The 26,918-nt window shown below is 41.1% G+C and overlaps 1 protein-coding gene across 10 annotated transcripts in view; it reads right to left on the bottom strand.

Moving 5' to 3' along the window:
- Positions 1-26,918, bottom strand: part of nexmifb (neurite extension and migration factor b) — a 98,924-nt gene that overhangs the window by 11,430 nt on the left and 60,576 nt on the right. For 4 of the 10 annotated variants that reach the window (XM_061835296.1, XM_061835302.1, XM_061835304.1 and 1 more), the window contains exons 1-3: positions 7,669-7,803; positions 6,724-6,892; positions 5,781-5,911 (exon numbers count right to left, since the gene is read on the bottom strand). The exons of 1 other annotated variant lie outside the window; for it this stretch is intronic. In XM_061835296.1, the coding sequence (XP_061691280.1) occupies positions 5,781-5,862 (82 nt within the window). In that variant the 5' untranslated portion in view covers positions 5,863-5,911; positions 6,724-6,892; positions 7,669-7,803. Of the gene's footprint in view, positions 1-3,190; positions 3,408-5,179; positions 5,268-5,780; positions 5,912-6,723; positions 6,893-7,668; positions 7,805-26,918 lie in introns of those variants that run through there. 5 more of the 10 variants (XM_061835298.1, XM_061835300.1, XM_061835297.1 and 2 more) reach the window with 3 other exon arrangements.

Below are 26,918 nucleotides of genomic sequence, written 5' to 3'. Positions count from 1 at the left end.
ATGTATGCTAAATAATTTAACAATGGGAATCTCCTGAGAAATAAATATGCATCCTTTATGTGAACTATGAGCAGGGTTCTACACTAACCTTTGGAATAGTAGCACTTTTCAAGGAGGTCGCACCAGCACAGGATTTGGTCACACCATTTTATGAGAAGGTACAGGATGACATACCATATTTTCTTAAGAAGTAAAGTGTGATAGTGGCTCTAGCTATCCATCCATCCATTCTCTGAACTACTCATCCTTACTTGGGTTTTTGGCGTGCTGGCTCCTATCTCAGCTGGGTTCGACCGGAATGCGGGATAGACCCTGAACTAGTTGGCAGCCAATCGCTGGGTACAAATAGACAAACAACCATTCACACTTATGGACAACTTAAGAGTCTTCAATTAACCTGCCATGCATGTTTATAGAATGTGGGAGGAAATGTAATTACTTGGAGAAAAAAGCAACACGCTACATCGTGGAAATTGCGAGGCTTGACGTCACGTATGCTTGTTTTTGTTGCTATTATCAGCTAGCTTTGTGAGAGATCACACAAATAGTTACATGTTGGGTCAGCTGTGCACTATCTGGTCTTCCTGTTCATTAAAGTCTGAGGTAGTCAATGTCATGTGCTTTTTTTTCTTTTTTATTCATTCCATCTACGTATTGATCAAAACACAAATGGAATCTATTCTACATGAAACTGCATTCTTGATTCTTGTGTTGTGCCTCGTGTGTTATTCTATTCTTTCCCTCTTTGAAGTGCGAACTAGTATGATATAACGGATAAAATTGTGCCTTTCTAACAAGATGACAAACTTGCATTCTCTCTCTCTTTTTTTTTTAATTGAATTGTGGTTTTGGTACTAGCTACATATGTTTGCAGACAAGAAAATGCATTTTCCAGTTATATCACTAGGTTTGGGCATCAAAAATCAAGAACCGTTTGGAATTGGAAATATTGCTCCAGTTCTCCCGGGATTGTTTAAATTATAAAATTTTGGTTACCAATTTTGATGCATCCAGTCCGACCAGCCCGAAGATGAATATTTTAATCTTCAAACCAATGTTAGCGCCGATGACAGAAAAAAAGCAGCTTGAGCTAAAACTTCCCCGTAGCTACTTTGCATTCCAATAAACTGGAACAAAATTCACATAAATGTTGTCTCACAATATCACAAACACCAACTTTGTGCCTCACTGGTGAAAATCTTGAAAGGAATCAGTTTTTATAGCATTTTGTTCCATCTATTAAAAAGAAAAAAACTGTGAAGTTACTTTTGGTGTCAAAATGCTGATTTCCAGTGTGTCCCCTTCAAAATAAAATGATTCAAGCTTAAAACGGGAAGTTAAAACTTGGACATTTAAATCATTTATTATGATGAAACGGTCCCAAAAAATTATTTTAACAATGGTATATTTTTAACTTTTTGCTGAAAATTAATCCATATTGAGTCAATTAGGCGAGTTACATACAATTGTGTTAGTTACACACACAAACATCACTTTTTAGTTCATAGGTTTGATATTGATACTGGTTACAAGGAAGTTTGAGTCGATTATTCACTTTAGTCTATGCTGCAGACTGCTCAGAAAATCAATGTTCATAATTTAGAGGCCCGTTGTTTAAACCATGCCAACTTTTTTGACACAACTCACTAAAAGAATCGGGAATTGTTTGGAACCAGAATCGAAATGAGGAACCAGAATTGTCCCAATCTACATATCACAATATAATGTAGATTATCTGAAAGAGGAAACTAATTGGTCTCTGATTTGTCAGTGAAATGTCAAATTTTCTCATGTATTCATAATTGCTCTTCAACCAAGCAAAAATATATTTCATCCTAATACCTGATTATTCCGATGGAGCTGTCAGTAGAATACTTGATTCCCAATTGCAGCACTATTGGATGGAAATTATAATTTATGACAGGTCTGTTGAAAGTCACTTCAGAAATTGAGAAAAGTAAGTCACAGCATAGCATTTTCATAAAATAACTGAAAACCTGGCAACTCGATGTCGTGACCGGTTAGCGCGTCTGCCTCATAGTTCTGTGCACCGGGGTTCAAATCTCGCCCACACCTGTGTATGAGTGAAACAGTCCTTTTGATAATACTGTCAGCAGAGTCCTGGAGAACCTGCAATTTTTGTAGTAACTTTTGGGGAAGACCAAACAGGAAAAATTTGGATGGGATTGATGGTTTCTCTAATTGTTATGTTATGTAGTGGTATAAAGAGGTGGATTAATTTGAGGTCCCCAGTGAAGGCCCAGGTACCAAAACCACACCCACCACTGTTATAAAATCCGTTTGAGTGAATGCATTACACAGGTTGGTGTTGTTTCAATTCCTTCAATGAAAGTGAAATTAGTAAAAATCAATCAATACACAATACAAACAGCATCGGTGTAGCTTCCAGGACTCCAGTATATTCATTACTACTCCATAATGACCACGCAGTTATTATGTGGGGACCCTAGAATGCCAAAACGTCTTTTCAGTTTGACAACAAACATTAAATGCGTATTGAAAATGTATTTACTTGCTTCATATAACAGTAAAATTCATACTCAGTGTGTGTGTGCGCTAACGCTCATGCATGTGTGTGTATGTGCATACATACCTGCGTGTGTGTGTGAGAGAGAGAGAGAGAGAGAGAGAGAGGAGAGAGAGAGAGAGAGAGAGAGAGAGAGAGAGAGAGGAGAGAGAGAGAGAGAGAGAGAGAGACTGATGCATGTGGGTATTGGCTTTGGGGGTATAGTGTTATCGAGGGGCCATCTGTCTCCAGCTGGACCATTAGCTCTTCAGCTGTTCAGAATGTGCCACAGATCAGTCAGGCAGGTACACAAACACACGCGCACGCACACACACACACACACACACACACACACACACACACACACACACAGTGTCTGACAGCAGTGACTTTACTGACAAATCCTGTTTGACATTAAAGGTCAACTGGGGATCACACATTCACTTTCTGACAACAATGCCATGTTACTTCTGCATGTGAGGTGGCAAATGTGAGTAAGATAAGAATCTCAATTGCAGCAGCCAAATTTCAGTTATGCGTCTCACAGAATGAGTCGCTCATATATGTGGAGCCGATAGTGTTGTAGGACAAGCTGTCTTTGAATAGAAATGGAGGCTGGATACGAAACAGCTCACGCAATCTGGCACTGACACTCGCACTGACCATATGGAGCAACATCGACTGCTGGCAGGTGGCGGTGAACAGTCGGGATCATCCGCCCTGCTGTGCCTGACCATGTTAGATAGTCTAACCCCTCTGCCAAGCTCGATGAGACCTGACGAGACTGGGCTCATATTTCAGGACACGACATTCAGGGCTTCATCCACCTGAGGCTGCGCTGCCTCGTGCCATGATGATGAGGCTGTGTGCGGAATGCGGCCTTGCCAAAAGCAGGACCATGGAGAGAGACAAATGGCCAAGTGTGACTCAATTTAGGAGTTTTTCCACATGACACACAAACCACACGCGGTCTTTGACTACCTCTGCTTTCTATCAGGAGCTATTGCCACAAAGTCAAACCTACCTGCCACGACAGCTCATGAATGAACAAGTCAATAGATAACACCATCTTTAGTGAGCTATGAACCGTATTTGTTAGTTTATCCCTTCATCTTTCTAACCTAAATAAAAAAAAATCCCAAGTATTAGATCCCTATTAATAATATACTTATGTATATTATATAATATACTGTATATACAATACACATTTTTCATATCACCGTGACCGTTCTTTGCTAATAGGCTGCGAGAAATATGGTTTCACTGTCTTATAGCAACATGTTGGCCATTTTCAACTTAAAAAAATTCACAGGTGTGAGTACTTCAGTTTCAGGTAGCAGAACTGTATAATAAATTCATTATATAATAATCAATAATTTAAAAAAAATATGATTTTTGTATTTATTTAATTTAAATTCATTTTAAATGTCAGGGCATATACATTACATTTTTTTTCTTCTTTAAAAAACAAAATAATGCCCTGTTACCCTGACAGAAATTCCGACTCCAGTTTTTCAAGATACACTCAATCAACGATTAATTCCACACAATTGTTCTTAATAAGTAAATAGCATCCTAATTTATCAATCTGTCAAAATAATAATACAATGAGAAATACCGTAATTCCTCAAAAATAGTGCGCACATTTTTCCCAAAATATTTTCAAAAAGTTAATAGAGCGCATTATATTAAGGTATGAATGAAAAATAAAAAAATACAATCACATCATATAGTCGTATACAGGTACACAGAGTGGTAACAAAGGTATACAGATACATTTCGATATGATATTCGATGTCTGATGTTATACATTTAGATATATTACGGTAATGTGCGCCCCCATTCTGAGCCCTCAGACCTCCTTGGGGAGCTTGCATTTTACGATCGTTAGCATAGCATGCTTGTCGCTATTGCACCAAAGATCAGAAACAACTGCTCGTGCGTTTGCTTTAACCTAAACCAAGACAAAAAATGTCAACTACGACTAGTTGTGCAGCCGCTTTTAAAAGAAACGTGTCATCGTGACGCGAGGAACCTGGAGGTTATATTAACTTTACATCAGCACATGTACAATGATTATTAATAATGATTGTTGTAGGCACAGTTTTTTGAAAAACAAGTACAAACCTAACAAAATATAAATACAAATTATTCCTAATATTTTGAGCATAAGGGTAGCAGCAAATTGGTGGTGCGCATTGTACATTGGTAGAAGGGTTTTCCTTTTTTTAGGTCAACTTTGGGGGTTCGCATTATACTTCAGGATGCATTATACTTGAGAAATTACGGTATTTGTATTCTTGAAAAAATCTATTCATGTTAAAAAGTTCCGTATTACTTATAAAAAACAAACAAAGCCAAAAAAATAGACGGGAAGTTAAACACAGAGAAACAAACACAGCCCCAAGCCAACGAAACATAACCTCCAAATCCCTCCAATATTGTATCACTGCAGTGGAGAGCAAATGAAAATAGCTGAGTTAGCTTTTTCCACTGACAATTTTTTGTAATAGTTCCAACTCCATTTTTATCACTTCTCCCTCTGCATCCAGACTTTATCCCTGTTCTACTGACAATCTGCTTCCTTTGCAACTCCGCGCACCTTATCATTGTTCTACATTCACAAAACGCTGACGTAGCTGTTTCCCTTACCTCGGCCACCCGGGGTGTTCCCTCATCCAGCTGGGAGGGCAACTACAGAAGGTGTTCGCTACCTACTGCTCCATCTTCCATCGAAGATCTATCATGTGTGAATAGTTGGGGGAAATCAAAATCAATCATTCAGCTAGTACAGGATGTCTAAGTGCAGCATGATTCATGGCTCTCCTTATTCCAGAGCTCGTCACCGTTACTGCCCGTTTTCACCACTTTTGTCTCCGAAAGTAATTTTCTCTCATCAGTGTCGACGCCATTCGGGACCACCAAACCAAACAATGTATGAAAAAACACCAAACAATAACATGTAGTGGGGTCTCGTGATCTCCGATGCATTTACGGCTCGTCCTCATGAGGTTCGTGGCTGAGTCTGTTCCAGCTGGCTTGGGTGGGGTACTCCCTAGACTGGTAGCCAGCCAATCATAGGGCACATATAGACAAGAAAAAGCATTCACACACGTGGTCATTTTTGAAATCTTAATTGCCAACTCACTGCAGGAAGTCTGAGATTTGACCTCAGAATCTCTTATCTGTGTGCCCCCCAAGTTAAAACAAACTTTTTTTTTCTTTTTTAAATCTGTAGGTAGTGTAATTTCACCTGTGTTCTCCACTGCAATTGCATTATCTGCCTGGGGAGTCTTCACAATCAGTGTGAGACCGTTGTCTGTTAACACATCCATCAATACGGCTCCACGCTGCACATACTACGCATCATTTTGATTGTCCCACCTGTTGAAGAGAGCCAGAGTGAGAGAGAGAGAGAGAGAAAAATACAGAGAGAGAGCGAGAGAGAGAGAGAGGGGGAAGCCATCATTAAAGGGTGAATGCAGTTGTGTCTAATGTGTGATGACATTAACGCTAGTCTACTAGATTTCATTACAGCAAAGATCTACGTGAGGCTCTGAGAAGCACAAAGTCCCAGTAATTGAGAGAAAACATGACAGAGACATCAAACGGGCCCTCAGGGTAGCAAACCATCTCTCTTTCTTCTGTGTATCACAGATTCCAGTCGAAGATTAATTTAAACTTTGCCAAGCAAGAAAGTACACAGCTGAGATCACTATGGAAACTGTGCCAATCTTTCCTATTTTAAGCTTCATTTAACATTTATAGCACAGTTGTTAACCTATGCCAACCTCGCACAGGCAGGTCTGAGCATATTTGTTTATTGTAATTAGCCGACTCCCTCCCTCCCATGCGCTTTGGCGGCAAGGCCCGACCAAGGCAGCACAAAGAGGGGAGATTAAAGAGATGTGGCTGAGGCGGTGACAGCGCACTGTGAACGCCGACTCGTTGACTGTTGCGACTTCTGGGGAGAGCGGGGGGTGCGGCGGGGGAATGACTGAGGAGAGGCGGCACGCTGGCAAGCGTGCAAGTTGACACAAACGGTCCCGTTAAAAAATAAAAAAAAAAAAAAAAAGAGGAAGAAGACAGCGGTTGAAGTTTGTCAGCCAAGCGCATCACACTGAAAATGGGTGGGATGGCGCAGAAGCCGTGTTTCTACCAAGCAGTACACTTTGTTTCAGTTCACTGCGGTGTACCTGGTTTTATGTTTTCCTCGTAAGAATTTTCAGTGCGACATCACTGCATTAGGGGCTGCTGTGGTTGTATTTTCCATCTTTCCCCGCTTCTTTTTAAATGTTGAATTTCATCATCTCTTTCTGCAATTTATCCTGTTCAAGGTCACAGGTGAGCTGGAGTCTGTCCCTGCTGATTGTGGGTGAGAGGCGCGTTACACATTAAATATGTATGCAGCGGGACCTTGACTTAAGAGTTTCATTCATTCTGTGGCCAAGCTTGTATCTCAATTCACTTGTATTTAAAAACAATAATCCTCATCAAAATGAATAGAAGTGCTTTTATTTAACTGAAAGGCTGTTCCAGCTTCCCAAAAAAAAAAAAAAGATTGTTCTGTTTAAAGAATAAATAATACCACTGTATTGTTAAAATAAATCAATAAAAGAGAATGTAAAGAAATAAAGTGGTTTCATAGATTGTGATTTTATTTTTGAGTGTTTGATTTGGAGCTTACTTTAGCTTTTTGCTTGTCCTCTTTTTTTTTTTTTAAGTTACATCTGCATGTTTTTACGTAGTTTGTGGCAAGACCGATAAAAAAAAAACCCAAAACAAAACAATGCAGATAGAACATCCAATATCTATCTGGCAGCAAATAAGTTTTATTAATAAGCAAATGTGTGGTAAACTCTTGATGTTCAAAAGCATACATACACATCCATTCTTTAGTTATGTGCATTGAAACGTCGGTTTTACATTTTTGGGTCATGTTTTAGATTATGGAGATAATTAGCTTTAGACAACAACGGTGAAGATAGCTTAGATACATACAAGGAGAATTTTTTCATTTTTTTTTAAATCGATCGCAGTAATGCCTCCTCGTAGAGAGCGTCCATCTCAGGTAAGCGATCCATTTGCGCCTGTAGTCACAAGTTTCGTGAGCTGTGTGTTGGATTTATTGCATTACTCACCTCTGAAAAAGAGATTTGGGATATGACAAAACAGGCGTTTGCTTGTATGAAGTTTTGTATGAGCTGCGGCAGGATTTAACCCCGAACTTTCATGTGCATGCACGGCTGTCAACAAGACAAACACTTGTCGTTTCAGCAACGTCTTCATAGCATTTTATCATCAGGCTTGAACGCTTCAAAAAATGTTTTAGATGATGATGTTGCACGCATTTGGTTTTGTGACATATTAAAGGCTTGTTCATAACTTTTCAATCAAAGACCCTGATTTAAGTAAGCATTTTTTTTTTTTAGCATACTTAATAAAAAAGGCAGCACGGTGGGCTCAGCTGGTAAAGCGTTGGCCTCACAGTTCTGAGGTCCCGGGTTCGATCCCAGACACGCCTGTGTGGAGTTTGCATGTTCTCCCCATGCCTGCGAGGGTTTCTTCCAGGCACTCCTGTTTCCTCCCACATCCCAAAAACATGCAACATTAATTGGACACTAGAAATTGCCCCAAGGTGTGATTCTGAGTGCGACTGTTGTCTGTCTTCATGTGCCCTGCGATTGACTGGCAACCAGTTCAGGGTGTACCCCGCCTCATGCCCGTTGACAGCTGGGATTGGCTGCAGCACTCCCCGTGACCCTCGTGAGGATAAGCGGCAAAGAAGATAGATGGATGGATAATAAGTGCTTTAACATAATTTTGTAGCACGAGGTGTTGTGCATGTGAGAGTGCGACAGTTTTTGCTAGCACGGGGTTAGCGACTGCGACCTAACCGGATGCATTGCACCCTTTTTTCAGCTTGTTACTGAAAAGCTCCTCTTGTCACATTTGTACGAGTGCATCTTTTAATGGTTGAAAGTCGCTTTTTTTTCCACTGCAATCTCTTCCTCATGTGTGCGCAAGAGGAAAGAGAAAGGAGGTGGGGTGGAGGGTGGGTGTAGCAAAAGAGAGCTATGGTGCTGCATTCCATTTGAGTTAAAAGCGACCTGCAGCAATATGATTGGCTGACTGCAGCAACATAATGGTCTGCTTCTTCCAGATATCAACAGCACCGTCATGTACGTACGCACCACATATGTACACCCCAAAACAGGCTGACCATTACGCATCAATCATGACGCTTTGTAAGTGGGAGAACTTGCTAAATGGCTTTTTTTTTGTCCAACTCGAGGGTAAAGGGAGCCCTTAAAAACTGTTCCCCTCAAAAATGATTAAATAAAAGTAAAGCCTTTATATTAGCCTATATCTTAAGACGATCTTCTTGTTCACAGTAAGATATTTTTCAACTATATCTTGAGTAACTGTCAAGCTAAACTATGGTAGGTCATGGTCATGCTGTGCATCCTCAAAAAATAGTGCGACTGACTGGACTGAAAAAGGTGGTTGCACCTGTGCGACTATTCTAAAAATGAGTGTTTAGCCCTGCAGCAATATAAGGTATTATACTGAGTTGAAAAAAAAAGCGGTGTTTGGAACTCAAATAAGCTGTCTTTTTTCCCCCCTGAATGTTCTCATTTTGTGGGAGGGTTGGGTGGGGGGTTTCTCCCTGATAGCAACAATACACTGTATAAAATATGACTAAATAGAGTCACTACATAGTATATTCTTTTTTCCACACCAGCTATACAGTCTCCAGTGAGTCTTTTTTTTTTTTTTTTTCCTTTAAAAGTTGTTATTTTGGAGTCACTGATGGTGTAGTGGTGCACACGCCTGGGCCTGACTTTGGTGCGGGCAGCGTGGGATCGATTCCCGCTCAGTGATGGTGTCGATATCTGCCCTGTGACTGAGTGGCGACCAGTTCAGGCTGTAGGCTGCCTTTCGCCGAAGCTAGCTGGGATAGGCTCCAGCTTTCCTGCAACCTTTGTGAGGATAAGCGGCTTTGATAGTGACATGACAATGACTAGTTGTTATTTTTGATGGGGGGGAATTCCACTAGGGGTTCGATTTTAGCACTGAAAAAGAGGCGTTCCATGTGCAATTATTGTTTTACCAATTCCTCCATAACATATTGAAATTATTAATTTAACTGCCAGATTCCTTTTCTGGAGCACAAAATATCTAAATCAACTTGTTAGTGAAATATGGATCATTAAGATGGGCGGCGCTGTGGCCGACTGGTTGTTAGCACATCCACCTCACACTTCTGAGTTCCCATGCGGGGTTTGCATGTTCTGCCAGTGCCTGTGTGGGATTTATTTCTGAGTAAATCAAGACTCGTTCATAGATGTGAATGCGAGTGTTGATGTCAAACTATGGATTTACGTGCATGACGACAGCATTATCCTCTGAACTTACGTACCCTATGGCGAAAAAACAACCCAGATCTGGGTTAAACACTCAAACCATAATATGGTAAACTAAACTGAACTGTACGCGCAAACGTGGCTAATGTGGAATATTAATCTGATGGCAGTGTTGAAAGGAAAATGATGACAGCGACTTAAAGCCAGGAAATTAATAATTTGATGATTTGGTCCCGTGCTTGTTTGATAGGCTTTCCACGCACCCCACTTTTTCTCCTTGCTCCTGCATTTCCTCTCTGGAAGGCTGCAGATGCAGGATGACAAATGAGCCAGAGGAGGGGATCTAATAACATGATCTCCTCGTGGTGAGAAAATGGTGTCTGGGAGATTAAGACAGACGGTCAACAATAAAAGAAAGGGAGTGCACAGATGACTATAAGCAGCTCGCCTCTTTCATCCTATTGCTTCCAGATTTCATTAGCTGCCCACTGACCTGAGAGCAAGTAAGCTGTAGAGCTACCTGAAGGGAACTTATCTTACAACAGCATACTCAGTGTCTCCGTGGGTGACTTCAATTCAGAGCCGTCACGCGCTCATATGTTCAGCTGGTATAAGGACCCTGTAGGCACACCCATTCAGAGGATTAATCGTGTATTTTCTTTACGTTATGGGATAACATTGTCTTGTAATTATGCAGCATCGGGAGACATTTAAACTTCAGTCACTAAGACAGGAAACTATATTGGAAACCGGATGGGATTGTAAGGATTCCCGGAGTAAGGTATCGAAAGGTAAACCCTGATCTGATTTGTCATTTCCCACCGCAGGGTGAGTAAAGATGCAGTGTGACATCATACTACCCAATGAATTCAACAAAAGACAGAAACCCAGCCAATTCAACAACACCACAATGGAGGACATCTTTCTTTGAGAATGTGGCTGTTTATTTCTCGAAAATGACCCACTTTGTTTCAGTAAAGACAGGTTTTCCATTCCTGCTTTCACGAGAAAGTGATGATTCTTTGTGGGCCAATCAATAGAGTGCAGCCCTTTACTTGTTTACAGTTGAAAAGTGAGTTGGTTTTAAACAAATTGTTTTTTTTTTTTATAAAGGAACAAAGACTTCCACTGTATTCATATTCTTATATTCAGTTGCCATCCAGACCTCACCAACAAGCCGAAATTAAAACAAGGGTCTCCCAAACATATAGTTGCAGCCATAGATTGCACCAGGCACCATCACAGAACAAATCTACATGAACAGGAAAAGATTTACTTGAATCAATGCACATTGGATGGACAAGAGACAAGGAAAAAAAGTGACTGGGGTGGGATGTTGCACAAGATTTAATGAAGGAAGTGGGAAAAGGTAAAAGAAAGTAAGCTATTGTTGTCACTTCTGGATTGTCATAATGCATCTGTATTCCAACTTTATTCATTATACCTTGTGCAACTTGTTGGCAATAGGAGTCCCCAGTAACCCAGATGAGTTATAGTCCTGTGGTCATTTCTTTTGTACCCTAATGTCACTATGATTTGGGCTAATGTATTATGGAATTTGCATTTCTGTTGTCGGTCAGTGTCAGAATTTTGTGCCGTCAGTATTTGTTGTGGCGTTTGCAATTGTCGTGATCTGCCTCAGCCATTGTAGAATGCAACATGTACACGCCAACAGTTCAGCAGTTCCAGGTAACGCCGCCATGCCCACTAGCCACTTTGGCAGGTTGAATTTGTTCTACTTATTTATTTATTACCATGCACAGCGTGCATAATACTCTGGCACTCTGCTTCTTTGTCTGCCTACCCCACACACATGAAAAGCACCAGCCCTACCCCGCTCACAAGCTGGCTGCATGATGGCGGCGATATGACACGGCAAGTTTCAGAATGCTTATTTCAGTATATTTGTTGTGCAGTTTGCATCTTTGTGCAACTCTTAACACCCTTGTCAGTCATTATCTGATATAAGACTCCTATACGGTGTTTTAAAATTGTATAAGTCGCCCATTAGTAGGTAAAAAAAACAATGTGTAATAAGACAGGGCATTTACTCCCAGCCTTCCCAGTTAACATGGATATTTGACTTCTGAAGCCGTCAATGGCAGTGAATGGTGTTTTAAGAACCTCCTGATTTGATTCAGTTTCAAATCTTTAGGTTGCAATCAGATTGGATATTGATTCTTCAGGTTATAATTCAATTAAATATTGATTTAAGTGTTCTAATGTTGAATCAGTAAGAAGTAGAACTTTGAAATGTTTATTTTTGATGACATATTGTGGTACGGTGGGCTCAGCTGGAAAGCGTTGGCCTCACAGTTCTGTGGTCACTGGTTCGACCCTGGACCCGCCTATGTGGAGTTTGCATGGCCTCCCCGTGCCTGGCTGGGTGTTCTCCGGGCACTCCGGTTTCCTCCCACATCCCAAAAACATGCAACATTAATTGGACACTGTAAATTACCCCTGGGTGTTATTGTGAGTGCGGGAGTTTGTCCCGACGTGCCCTGCGATTGGCTGGCGACCTGTTCGGGGTGTACCCTGCTTCCTGCCCATTGACAGCTGGGATACGCTCCAGTACTCCTGCGACCCTCGTGAAGATAAGTCGCTAAGAAAATGGATGGATGGATATAGACATATGTCAAGTTGATTGTAATATTTTTGAAATATCTATTTTTTTATGCCAGGCAAGCGTATATCGTGTCACATTTGTTTCAGCATCCTCTCTAACCCTGCATTTTTATCTCCTCTCTCATCTAGCTCTACTAGTTAGTTTTTGGATGCCCTCACCTAGTGTGTGTGTGTGTGTGTGTGTGTGGTGTGTGTGTGTGTGTGTGTGTGTGTGTCTCTACCCCCTCACCCCACCACAAATCACACAATATGACTTTGGTAACGTTTCTTATGGTTAAATATCTAGAGAGTCTAACTATTATTCTGCTGTCCTGCTGTGTCCACCCTTAATATAAGACTACAATACAGCATCCCACTACTGTATACCAAATACTGCCATACATGATTTGACGAAGACAATAAATTGACAAGTTAATGGCTTTATAAACTAAATCGCAACATTTCCAACTAATTTACTTAGTTGTAAGTAGATCTATTTCATGTTTTGAAAGATGCTACACTATTAGGTGCAAATCTAGTTCTTTAATCTAGCTTTAATAATACTAAATCCAATTATCCATCCATCCATTTTCCTAGCTGCTAATCCGCACAAGGGTCACGGGAGTGCCACAGCCCATCCCAGTTATCTTGGGGCAGGAGGCAGAGTACATCCTAAACTGGTTGCCAGCTAATCGGAGGATACAGAAACAAACAACCATTTGCATTCCCATTCACGCATACAGGCAATCAGTCTTCAATTATTGCATGTTTTGGTGATGTGGGAGGAAACCAGAGAGACTAAATGCAATTATCGAACGAGAAAAGTGTGGCTTGTGAAAATGCTGAGTGGCTGGTCACTCTGGGAAAGCACTCTCTATCCATAGTGGCTGGTGGGTAACAAAAGTAAATGTCAAGCCCTGACCATCAACCAGTGGAAATACAACAATTTCAAGGACTCGGAAAAGATAAATTTGAAAATTGGCTGTGGCCTCTGAGCAGTGTGTCTCCACAGTGGCATGGACACCAAAAACAGCAGGAATGCTGTCAGGCCACAGAGGTCCTGCCAGACATCAGAGCGCGGATTGGGGATGTGTCGTGAGCAAGGGATGTGTTTGCGTGTATGTGTGTGTATTACACAAAGCCCCAAGGCCGAGCATTCACAGCACCATTATGCCTTGGTAGAGGCTGCACATGCAATCACAAGGGAGAAAGAACGAGAGAGAAAAGCAAAGCCAGGAATTTTGCAACAGTCCACCACCCCCTACCATTCAGCTGTAACACCATAAATGTGTTTACTCACCACGTTATTCATGATTGTCCTCCATGCTTTACATATCATGCAGTAATTTCACCCCCACCCCCTTCCCCAACACACACCCACACTTACATCTCCACTAACTCTATCAAGACATGACCAGAGGCCATTTCGCTAACAATGATGGACTAACTCTAATAGCACTGGCATTTTATGTGCGAGCTGTAAGGCCAACGAGGGTGCAAATTTTGGGAGAATTGCGGTCCACAGGCTTGTTACAAGGTTTAAGTGCACTTCAAGGTAGGTTCAGCAAGCAGCACCGCCACAGAGTAAAGCCCCAAATATACCACAACATATTTTGCCAACAACAGCAACAGTGTCACTGTACATCATGTCAATCATCAACTACGGCAATAAACTGCTTTTGAATTGATCTGAAAACATTGTTCATTGTCAGAGGTTGTCAATACTTGAAAATGAGTGCAAAGGGAACAAAATAGTGGCGGGATATTCAAAAGTAAAAACTGTCGAGTGAACTAACTCAGTATCATGACAGATGACAATATGATACGTCAGGATTTCAACGTTTTGCTCACCCCGAGCTGTCACCATGCACTGTTTTTATAACGTGTAGAAAAATAGTACAAAAAAGTACATAACCCCTGAAGTGCATGTGGAGCAGGATTTTTATTAGGATGAGAAACAGAAATAGAGCAAAAGGGGACAGAATGAGAAAACCCAAACAGAACGATTAAGGTTTGACGTACCTCGACACATCTTCTATGCATGACGTGTTAATGTGCAAGCTTGATAACAAGATAAGAACATGTTTACTTGCTCCATATGGAACCTATCTGAAGCACAATCTAATTCCTGCACCCCATTCCCTGGTTCACTGCTTACCTCTCTGATTGGATCATATTATTTTCTCCAATGAAGCAGCAAAAACTGGAGTAGAGGGCCATGTTTAATTGTCAAAAACTCTGAAACAAGATCTCACAGTAGAGATTATATGTGCAGCACGTACAAAGAGCCCATTGTGTCCACAGAGGGAATAAGTCAAGGGCCGAGGATGAGACTCCCACCTGGAGGAGCCGTCAAAGCACCAAAGGGAAAACTGAACCGAATTGCCGGCACCAAATTGGCTACTCGTCCTTTCAGCACAGGTTGACCATTTCAGCAAGGGTGGATTAGCTGTCAGCAGAAAGGTTGCATAACCTGTCACACGCAGTTCATTGTAAGACTTCTAATCTTGCAGTCTTGGTTAACAAGAATACAGCGAAACATGAATTCATGAAACCAACCATTCTGTCCTTGTCAAAGGCAAAACTTGGGAATCTTTTCTCTGTACTATCCCCATTGATGGAAATGGTGGCGAGGGATTACACTTGGTTTGGAGATTAGTAGCGGGTGCATTTGAAGTTGACTCTTCACTACAGGCCAGCCAGGGACACACTGCACATTTCTAACATGTTTGCTGAGTGTGAAAGCACAGCAGAGAACATGTGACGTTTATGCAAAGCTGAACATCTTTATGGTTCCTGTCATTCTGTCGTAGTGTTGTTGAAGTCTTCCTACTAATTGCTGCAATGCAGAGCTCTTAATTTCACTTTAGGAATGTATCGTTCTTTGTGTTGGGCTCACACTAATGGGAATTGTTCTGTTGAAGGTCACCCGGCCTCCGTTCTGGTAAGACAGTGTAAGAAATGCTTTTTTTGGCAGTTATTATTATTATTATTATTATTGTTTGCCGTTAATGACTGCGGCTGATGCATGCTTTTACATTTCTGGTAAGGACGTCTTCCACAACTAAGTTCAGTAAAACCCCTCATCATTATCTTTGTATCATTGTAACATAACATTGCGTGACATTGCATTACAAAAGGATTCATATTTTATGAAATAAAACACAACTGAATCAAGTTGGAAACCGTTTGTTTAAATAGTATGTTACGATACGATACAACTGAGTTTGTGGTGAAGCCAACTTAACTTTTAACTCCCCAAACATCCCAGGATCCACTTGTATTATTTCTTTCTATAGTAAATTACAGAATTGTTGTCAAAGTGAAAAACAACAGTTATTTTTAAATCTAATGGGTATGGCTAAAAGTAATTTCACCGGGAATGAAACTTAAATGATACAAATGATACAGAGTGGGCTAGCAATTTAGAGCAGTTTGAAATGACTTATAGAGTGATAATCTAGCACGGTGCAAATGAGAGAAGAAATTTAAGTAGTTTAAAGCCCTATATACATTGTAAAATAGCTATTGTAATGAAAAATACATTTGACATTATTCACTTCAATATCTATACGAAAAAATAAAAATGAGTGGAGAGCGTGTCATCCATGCGCAAAGTTGCGGAAGTCTCATTCGTCATCCAAGTGGTAGCCATATTGCCTGCAACAGCCTCAGCACATGTTACATCGGGGCATTCGCCATTGAAAACATGTAATGGCCCCTCCTATGGGACAAGGAAGCTCTTTTCGAAGAAGAGAACATCTGACAATCGAGTGAAGTGACCGGGGCAATATTACCCTATCGTTTCGAGCCATACTTTGATAATATGCGGATCACTTCTAACTAACAACAGTCTCCCCAACAGTATGTATGAGCCACCCCGGCCAAAGCCGTGCTCGGCGGATGAGGCGCTGCCGAAGCCGTCCTCAGCGGATGAGGCGCTGCCAGAGCAATCCGTGGCAGACAATGCTCTGCCGAACCAGTGCTCAGCAGACGCGGCGCCGACAGGCACATCGACACACTTAGCACCCCCGACTTACGTAGGCGGAACTTTTGTTACACTCTGAGAGGATTATGTCCCCCCCCTCAAAACTATTTTTTTTTTTAGTAGTTCTATACACAGCTACTTGTCATTTGGAACCCAAGAAGCTCTTGTCCTTTGCACGTGTGTAATCCATTTTTCACAACAAACCGGGTCTTTTGGAAAGGTATGAAGAGTAAATCCATCCTCCCGAGTGTTCGAACAATATCTAGCAATACAACGAGCCGGCATTTTGGCTAACACGAAGGAACAAAGAGCTACTTTCCAGCAGGTAAAACTAGTAGTATAAACACACGAGACCGATTGAGTGGGCATCTGCTGATAACGTCACTTCCTCCTTCTTCTCTGAAACAAATCCCTCGAGAGGATTTTCATGGTGGGAGTTACAAAAAGCTGTATACGTCAAAATCACGTTGTGTGGTGAAAAAACGTTATGGGTCCATTCCGGCTGGCTTTTTTAAAAATTAAAAACATACTAAACGTCATGCTTTTCACCTCAGTGGGGCTTTAAAGTGACCAGAAGTGTGATAATCTGGAAAAGTGTAAATTGTGCAAATGGGGCAGATACAAGGATAAGAGTGGCCAGTATCGGTCAACAGATATGCAAATCATGCAGAATGGCAAAACTCCTACAGAGAGTGGAAGAAAAATGTAACATTGACCCGACAGATGTCGCAACAGTCTCAAGACAAAACTAGCAGCCTTTTCGAATGGAATTGTAAGATTAACCGTCCAAGAAGTCAATGCTACGACAAGATGTCCCCTACCCGTGTGGTCGCCTCAGAATGGTGCTCCCTATTATGCTCTATGTTTTTGTGGTTTTTGGTCGTCTCTGGACGTAAGTACACAAGGGAAGACTTACTGTACTAACCAACAGGGAGTCTTCTTCAGACTTTTTTGTCTTGCAAATTCACTGAAGTTTTTCCCCAAGTTTCTCATTTAGCGTCGTTATCACCTTTCTGTATAATGACATATGATGTTTTTTGCGATGTTAATTTCTTGAGTCAGTCGGTTTCTAGCGCAGTTATACAGGGCCTTATTTTTTGGGGAAAACAACAACAAAAACAATGCAAGAACAATAATAGAATCATCACCATCATCACAATAATAATAGTCAACATTATAATAATAGTCGCTATCTTGGTTACTCAAAGATACATTTTAGCATATACTGAAACTAAACAGTTACTTAATCAGCCACAAAGTCCGTTCATAAAAATAGAACATTTTTATTTTAGAAATTACAAATATCTATGAATGTTATTAGTTTGAACATATAAAGTTTAAATTATATTAAAATGACTGACTGATGATAATTCTAAAACTAAATGCTCAAAATTGTTTATATGTACAGTTGGGAGAAAAAAAATTCTAAATAATGATCATGTATTTGCATGGTACGCCTCAATCTGAATCTTTTCAAAATTCCATTCTTGCCATCGAGGTTTTCAAAGAAATTTTCCATCTCTTTGCGAGGGTAATATAACGAGAAAACCTCAGCAAGTATAAATATTATGCTAAATCCAAAGAAATCCTAAATTGATCTCACGTGATTATTTTTTGAGAGGACAGAGGAGTAAGGTGTAAATACAGGCTTGCCGTATTCTTGTCTCATTGAGTGAATACTGCATGCTCCTGCGAGACATATCTGTCTTCGCACAGCACTTCACTACCATCACCCGCCTTCTCTGCTGTTTGCTCCTGCGTGGGTAGCGAACAGTAGCTTCGATGAGCTTTTTGGTTTTGGAACCGCTATTTATTGCTTGTGCCCTTGTATCAAAAGAGAAAAGCTGCTCGTGGTGATTCTATCAAAACAAGAAGCAGGAAATCCAAGTAAATGTTTAAGAAGTGCATCAGCATGAGGTGGGGTGACCCTGACGCACACCACAAATTATTAGTCTTTGAACAAGTAGCAAGACAATATGGTTCAAGGAATCTAAAATGTTTTGTTTTCGGCACACGTTCCCCCTATTATAATCATCCTCATTATCCATCCATTTATTTTGTGTAGTGCTTGTCCTCTTTCGGGTCATAGGTGACCTACAGCTTATCCCAGACGTTTGGGTAAAAGGCTGCAGTACACCCTTCGACTGGTTATCTGTCAGTCTTGGGGCAAAAAAAACATTCATACTTGCATTCACACCAATGGGCAATTTAGACTCTTCAATTAACCTAATATTCATCTTTTTGGAATGTGGGCCGAAGACCAAGTACAGTGGACCCTGCATTTTTGTGGTTCAGCCATTACAGATTCACCTAGCTGTAGATTTTTGGAGGGAACTTATCCCTTATTATTCACTGAACTGATTTGCTTATCCATCCATCCATCCATCCATCCATCCATTTTCTTTGACGCTTATCCTCACGAGGGTTGCGGGGAGTGCTGGAGCCTATCCCAGCTGTCAACGGGCAGGAGGCGGGGTACACCTGAACTGGTTGCCAGCCAATCGCAGGGCACATGGAGACAGACGACAGTCGCACTCACAATAAGACCGAGGGGCATTTTAGAGTGTCCAATTAATGTTGCATGTTTTTGGGATGTGGGAGGAAACCGGAGACCCCGAAGAAAACCCACGCAGGCACGGGGAGAATATGCAAATTCCAAACAAGCGGGGCCGAGATCGAACCCAGGTCCTCAGGACTGTGAGGCCAACACTTTACCAGCTGAGCCACTGTGCCGCCTCTGATTTGCTTATTCATGGTATAATTTTTTTCCCTGATCCTTTGCTTATTAATTTTATTTTCTTTTGTTGGGAGATGGAGTGGGAATTTCCAGAAATTGCGAGTGTCAATTAGTCACAGAGTTACGCTATTAGGGAGTAATATTATATATTATATATATAGTATTTAAAAATGTATTTAAATCCAGAAGGAAAGCAAAGCAAATTTATTTGGATAGTGCATTTCATAATAAAGGTAAATCAATGTGCTTTGCATGATTAAAATGATTTGAATAAAAAAGAAATAAAACATTCAAAACAAGGGAAAAAACAAAAATGACTTGGGACAAGCCGAAATATATATATACACACACACGAGTGCGCACACATATATATACACAAACACAAATGAAAAATAAAAGTAAAATTAAAAACAGGGTACAGTGCAAGAAATATAATTAAAAGTGCCAATACTGTAAAGAGTTTTCAACCTGGATTGAAAAACATTCACTCTCAGCAAAAGCAGATCAGAATCAGAATCAGCATTAATGGCCAAGTGTGTAAAAACACACAAGGAATTGTTCTCCGGCAGTCGGTGCTGCCCTGGTACGACATGCAGAACAAAGAATAAGGAACAACATAGCAACAAGAACAAGAGACATTTCTGTTTATGAATGATGAATCTGTCATTTTGTCAGTGTGATATAGATGTGCAATAATTGTGCTGTGTAGACTGTATGAGTTCCTGTTTCTGCAAGTCTACACTAACAAATGTTTGGTGATACATTTAATCAAACGCCGTCACTTAAAATGTCTGATGGTCACGGAGATGGAAGTTATGCGGCACCCGCTCGCGATAATCGTCGTCAATCAGAGGCTGCTGAAGAGCCCAGGAAGCAATGATGTGCACGGATTCACAGTGGATGGGGATTTAAAAAAGTGGATCTTTCACAGAACAGCATATAACCCAGAGAGCCAGATGTGAACAAATAACCGCACTGCCTCCAGAATGTAAGGAAGATTCGAAGTCAGGCTGTGAAAATAAAATCAGCTACTGAGACCTAACTAAAGAAAAAATGCCAGCGGTTTAACAAAGACTATTTTTCTTGTCTCAAATTCTATAGAAAGCTTATACTATATTATTGACTCAGTACCAAAATATGCATTTCAAGGATAGAAGGCCAGCCCTCTTAAATCAAAAGAACATGAAAAAAAAGGAGCGTGGGGGGATTACTTGGGTAGTAAACAAAATAGAGCATATGATATATAAGCATTTAACGTCACCATTTTCCTCTCTAAATCTATTTACAAAAGTGATAATGAGATGGGCATTTCACCAGATTTTGTGAAGAACTCAAGTGAACCGTACATACAGAGAATAAGATCAGAAATTAAGTTACGTGTAAATATATGTATATGATATAAAATGCCTGTAAATATGTATAATTATAATAAATTACATGTAAACATGATACATTAAATTTTCATGTCAAGATATATAAGTGAAGTGTTAAATACTTATTTCAACCACTGTACCTATAGGATAGTTGATTTTGAAAATATCCAATCGTCGTAACTCTGATTAAAAGAATTTAACTTTTTATTTATTACCAGCAAACTTTCAACTGAATGGTACTTTTCAAAATCTACAAAGTAATTCTTTGCACTCCTGCGGTTGTGGCTGGACCACCTTAGTTATAAAGCATCAGAATCACCTTTGTTTGACCGAGTACATCAAAAACACAAGGAATTTGTCTCCGGTAGTTGGAGCTGCTCTAGTACGACACACATGTCGAGTATGACAACAGACAGTCAAATGAAAGAGAATACTTTGGAGACATAAAGACATTGGGACAATTGTCACAGGGCAATAAAGGTTGCTAGCAATCTGGCAATGACGGTGGGTTTGTTTTGTTTTGGACAAATTTTGCAAAAGGATGCAGAGTCCTCTCACATTTAGCGCAGTTGTAATGCTTAATAGCGCAATAGTGCAGTGCAGTGACCTTTGTCCAAAAGGGGTGGAAGACTTCAAGAAATGCATGCAGTTTAAAATGACAAATCGTGATAATCTGGGACAATAGCCATTGTGCAAATGTTGCAGATACTCCTCAGTCAATTGTGCAAATGGTGCAGCATGGTGAGACTACTACAGTGAGTGCACGAGGAATCCATCCATCCATCAATCTATTTTCTTTTGCCGCTTATCCTCACAAGGGTCGCGGGAGTGGTGGAGCCTATCCCAGCTGTCAATGAGCAGGAGGCGGGGGGCACCCTGAACAGCTCGCCAGCTAATCACAGGGCACAAAGAGAAAACCAGCCGCACTCACAATCACACCTAGGGGCAATTTAGAGTGTCCAATTAATGTTGCATGTTTTTGGGATGTGGGAGGAAACCAGAGTGCCATCGCAGGCACAGGGAGAACATGCAAACTCCACACAGGGAGAGCTGGGATCGAACCCAGGTCCTCAGAACTGAGGCCAACGCTTTTACAGGTGCGCCACCGCTAAAAGTTCAGTATGTTTTTATTCCTCAATTTGATGCGGTGCCTCCAAACTTCATCCATTTACTCCCCCAGACTCTCTCTCTTGAGGCAAGACTACACTTTCTGCCCTTTGTGTCTCAATAGACTGCCCGTTAATAGCCTTAAGCTAGGGTTTCTCCTCAACACACCTCATGGCCCCCAATGCTGCCCTTGGCATCAGGCTTTCTGCGGTTCTATAGCTCAAAATCCGGTACACTACATAGATGCAGTGTCTGATATCTGGACTTTCCTTTCCCTGCAGCGTACGGTCTAGCATCCTGACCTTGTGATTGCGCTTCATAACTGATCACGTCATTGTCACTGTGTCTAATATTTTGATTCTCGTGCAACTCAGAGAGGTAAGAAATATTACCTACAGTATGTATGTAAGGTATGATTCAAGCTAGTTGTTCATCATTGAAGAGTACAGAATGGTAACAAACGTAATTATATGTAATCTAAAGTACCATTTTTAACATCGTAACAGAAAAAGGTTAATGGCTGTTTCATTGGATTTTATTAAATTATGTAAGACCATTCCCCCTCTCAAAACTTTTGTAGTATTAGTATTATCAGTTCTATACCCCCCCCCCCACTGTCTCAATCTCACACACCCAAAATAATGCAGCAGACAGAAGGACACTGAAAGATAAGGAGAGGAGAGAACTAAGCAGAGGGAAGGTCAAGACTGAGCAGAGCGACAACCAATTACAATACATCACTGCTTGCTTTGAGAGTGTTTACTACACTGTGGCGGGGGGTGCAAGGTGCGGGAGTTGGAGGGATGCGGGGGGAGGCTTTGGGTGCACAGACACCTGCCCTTGATGCCCAAGGTGCCCTCTGTCAATTTTTATTTTTATTTTTTTTTTACGTGTGCATGAATGTCCGGGGCATTAGATCAATAAAATCTAATGTAACCCTGTTGAATTTTTAAAAAATGTACTAAATTGGAGATTATTAAGGAATTAATAAATGCATACTGTATGCATCAGAATAGAGAAAGAGTGTATATGAGAGGAAAGGGGCTGTGGTGAGCCTCTCCCACATGAGCTGTTGATCCATTAGCGAGATTCACGTTTAGAAGACTCAGAGGCCCGCATTTCCAAACTACACTTGAATGCACCATTTTCCTTTGGCCCACACACAAGTAGACGATCAAATGTTGGATGAAAAAAAGAGAGGGGGCTTGGAACGGGTTAGGCTATTTACATGTACAATGTGTTTCTACTTATGAAAGTTTCACATTCAGAAACGACTTCCAGAATGGATTAATTTTGTAAGTAGAGGCACCACTGTAATTACAAAGTAATTAAAGACAGGGAAGCAATGCTATGCTGTGGATAGAGAACGTAACTTAGGCCAACTTCTAAAATAAATGTTTTAATTGTGTTTAGTAGAAAACAAAAACAGTTCAAAAGACTAAACATGTACAGAGCTGCAGGCATGACATGGAAAGTTTATTGTGATGACAATATAGTTATCACACACACAAAAATGCTAATATGTGCTCAAAAATAGGTATAATTGTGCACATAATCTAAATCAGTGAGTTTGTTATCAACTAAGCAAATGGTGGGCACCTTTGGTCGAAACTGCGATTGCTGGTGTCCTTCAGGGAAGCATCATTTCATATTCTGTTTTTATGAATCACCTGCTTTATGTCAGCCTCTGCTTAGGCCTTTCAAACTCTTGTTCCATGTGTCCACCTTTTAACTTTCGGCACCTGCCCCTCGAAGGATCTCAATGCGCCCCTGCACTGTCATTCATACGTGTAGATTAACAACCGAAAACAGGATTCGGACCTGAAAAAAAAAATAAGATGAAGTTGAAATGAGGATGGAGCTGTGACACAGGATGGTCGATGGAAGAATGGCAATAAGGCAGCCAGTAGGCAAGGTGTTAAAAGTTGATTAGGTTGTTAAAGGTCACATAGTCAGGCCTCATCAGCTGTCCCAATGGAGCACAAGAAGCAACTCTGGGGGCCTCCACACTTCTGCTAATGAGACAGAAGAGAAAGAATTCCAACTAAAATATGGATATAACAGACTCCCATGTACAGCAATCCTATCGTGGTACACGAGGCTGTCTTATAATGTAATGACATTACAAAAGAACATCTCGCCTTGCCTCGAGTGGCGGGAACAAGAGTTCCGCAAGAAGACGCAATAATGTACGGAGGAGGAACACGTGAAGCTAAAAGCACCAGTGACATTTCAAATGTTGGCACCTTGGGCCCAACGCACACCAAGTGACGCGATTGAACAATTGCGTAAAAAAAATACAGTTGATGACTCACCCCCACAAACTACAAGATGGACCCTCCCACACATAATCAACTCGATGAAACGAAAAATAGTTCAGGTAGGCTCCAGCACCCCCGTGACCCTTGTGAGGATACGCGGTACAGAAAACGGATGGATGGATAATAATATTTTGCTGTGCCCACAACATTGTGATAGTAAAGTGCGGAGGAAAAGTCTTGTGGGCTTATGTTTACGAAGAATAAAGATGGCTTCTTCCATCCATCCATCTTCTTTGGCGCTGACCTCACAAGGGTCACGGGATAGCTGTAGCCTAACCCAGCTGTCATCGGCAGGAGGCGGGGTATACCCTGAACTGGTTGCCAGCCAATCGCAGGGCATATGGAAAGGAGATGGCTTCTTCTTCTTCAAAATTTGATTGCTCTTGCCAGTTTTATATCAATATTGTATTTTTAGGAGAGTCACTGATGGTGCAGTGGTACATTCATCTGACTTCGGTATGTGTGCCCTGCAACTGGCTGACAACCAGTTCAGGGTGTAGTCCGCCCTATGCCTACAGTTAGTTGGGAACGGCTCCAGCACGTCCTCGACCCTAGTGAGGATAAGCGTTACAAAAAATGAATGAGAGAATGAGTAGGAACCGTGTAGTTCCAATTTTTGTGAGTGTGACTGTATATGTGCATGTAGGCTTAATCCGATCCATCCATCCATTCTCCTCACCGCTTATCCTGTTTAGGGTCACGGGGTGCTGGAGCCATGTAAACAAACAAAAATTCACACCTACGGACAACTTAGAGTCTTTAGTTAACCTACCATGCATGTTTTTGGGATGTGCGAGGAAATCACAGTACCCAGAGAAAACCAACGCAGGCCCAGGTAGAACATGCAAACTCCACAGAGCCAAAGCCGGATTTGAACCCAGGTTCTCAGAACGGTGAGGGGGATGTGCTAACCAGTCACCCACCATGGCGCTGATTTCCAATTATAAAGACGCCGATCTATGATTAATTGCACGTGAATGCAGACAATGTACTGTACATTCCTTTCAGAAAGAAACCCACAAGAAATAACAGCCTTCCTCTTTCAATCACATCCCCGTGCATTACATGCTCCATATTATCTGTACTGCCAGCGTTGAGCTATCAGCGAGAGACTGCAATTATATTTCCAACAGCTGCATTTATTAGGGCTACATCTTGTTTGCTTTGCTGCATCTAAATCAAGCTGGATAGATTGGGGACTATTATGTCCCTAATACTCTGAAATAACGTCCTGCAGGTTCACATGACAGCCAAGATGCTCTGTCAATGTCTGTTTCTGTCAAACACATTAAGCGCTGCAGTGATCAATATTTTTTTATTACCACCACTTTATTCTACACCTCATACATAAGTGCCACTTTAATTGACATTTATGCAATTTTCCTTTCTTTGCCTTGAAACTAATTGTTTATGTGTATGTGTGCATGTCTGAGTGTGTGTTCACTTTCCATCCCCCAGCACTCTACACCTCCATCAAAACAATCGTGGTTTTTTTAGGATTGACAAATAGATTTGGAATGAAGTCGTCAAAATGTGAGTGAAGAGATGACCCGGCGGTGTCCTGTCAGTTTTGTGATGACAATAGTGCCTTGACTTACAAATTCACACAAAAATGAAGCTTCACTTCGTAAGCTATAATGGCCATTCCAGTGGTCCATCACCATGCCTACCCCAACCCCCCTCCCTTTTAAACACAATTGACAGTCACTTGCATGAACCGATCCGTGGCGGGAAAAAAGGCTTGGGACCACTGAGCTCCAGTTATATTAACCGTTACCTGATGACTTATCAACTGCATTAGACACGAGTGTGAACGTCCTTGTGAGTAGTCAATTTGGCCTACTTCTGCAAGCCAAAAGAACTCACATTTTACTTGTGACTCATCAGCACTACAATGAACAAAAACAGTTAAAAAATATATATATGTAGTAATTCTGTTTAGAGTGTGTGAGTTCAGCTAAAATGCCGTGATGCTATAGCTAATTAAAGCATAATCACTTTTTTTTATTGCACGGAATGTGGTAAATAACTAGAATTTACTCGCCTGACTTTGGTGGGGGCAGCGTGGATTCAGTTCCCACTCAGCGATGATGTAAATGTGAGTGCGAAGGGTTGTCTGTTTCTATATGTACCCTGTGACTGACTGGCAACCAGTTCAGGCAGTAGTCAGCCTTTCGCGCGAAGTCAGATGGGATAACCGAATGGATGTCTAACAGTGAATTTCAAATAGCCACATCACTTTGAATGTTCTCGAGCTTACTGCTAACACACAAAATTAGGCTAACAAGTAATATCACTGTGGTAGTGTTATAGTGCTTTAAGCAATAGAGCTACAAACACTGAGCTGACTGGAACTATAAATAAATAAATCCATATATTTTTTAAAAAGTTTGAATGGAGCCTCCATGAAGGATTTATATTGCTATCAAATCTTGCGGCAAACTGTGAAGTGCTTCCTGGTAATGTTTTGTCTGTTGGTGTGCAGTGAGATTTTTCAACTGTAAAGTACCATAATTCCCAGCCTACACAGCGCACCTGGTTACAAGCCTCACCTAGTACATTTGTAAAGGAAATACCATTTGGTACATACATACGCTGCAGCTTTGTAAAAGCCACAAGTGCCCACATTGAAACCCACATTGAAACACGAGATATTTACAAAGACGGTAGACAGAGACTTTAAAGCTAGCACCCCCCCCCCCCGTGCTAACGCTAGCGCCGCAGTAACGCTAGTGCCGCACTAACGCTAGCGCCACCCTAACGCCGCACTAACAGGGCCGTTAAAAAAAAAAAAAAAAAAAAAAAAAAAACATACCAGTAAAAATCAGTGAGACACAGCAGTAACATGCTAGCGCGGTGCTAACAGGGCCAGACCGGGAAAAGTCACTTCTTCG

The sequence above is a fragment of the Syngnathoides biaculeatus genome, chromosome 11 (genome assembly GCF_019802595.1).
Source record: "Syngnathoides biaculeatus isolate LvHL_M chromosome 11, ASM1980259v1, whole genome shotgun sequence".
NCBI lineage: Eukaryota > Metazoa > Chordata > Actinopteri > Syngnathiformes > Syngnathidae > Syngnathoides > Syngnathoides biaculeatus.
Note: the sequence above shows the minus strand (reverse complement) of the source record. Positions and strands in the feature narration are given on the sequence as shown.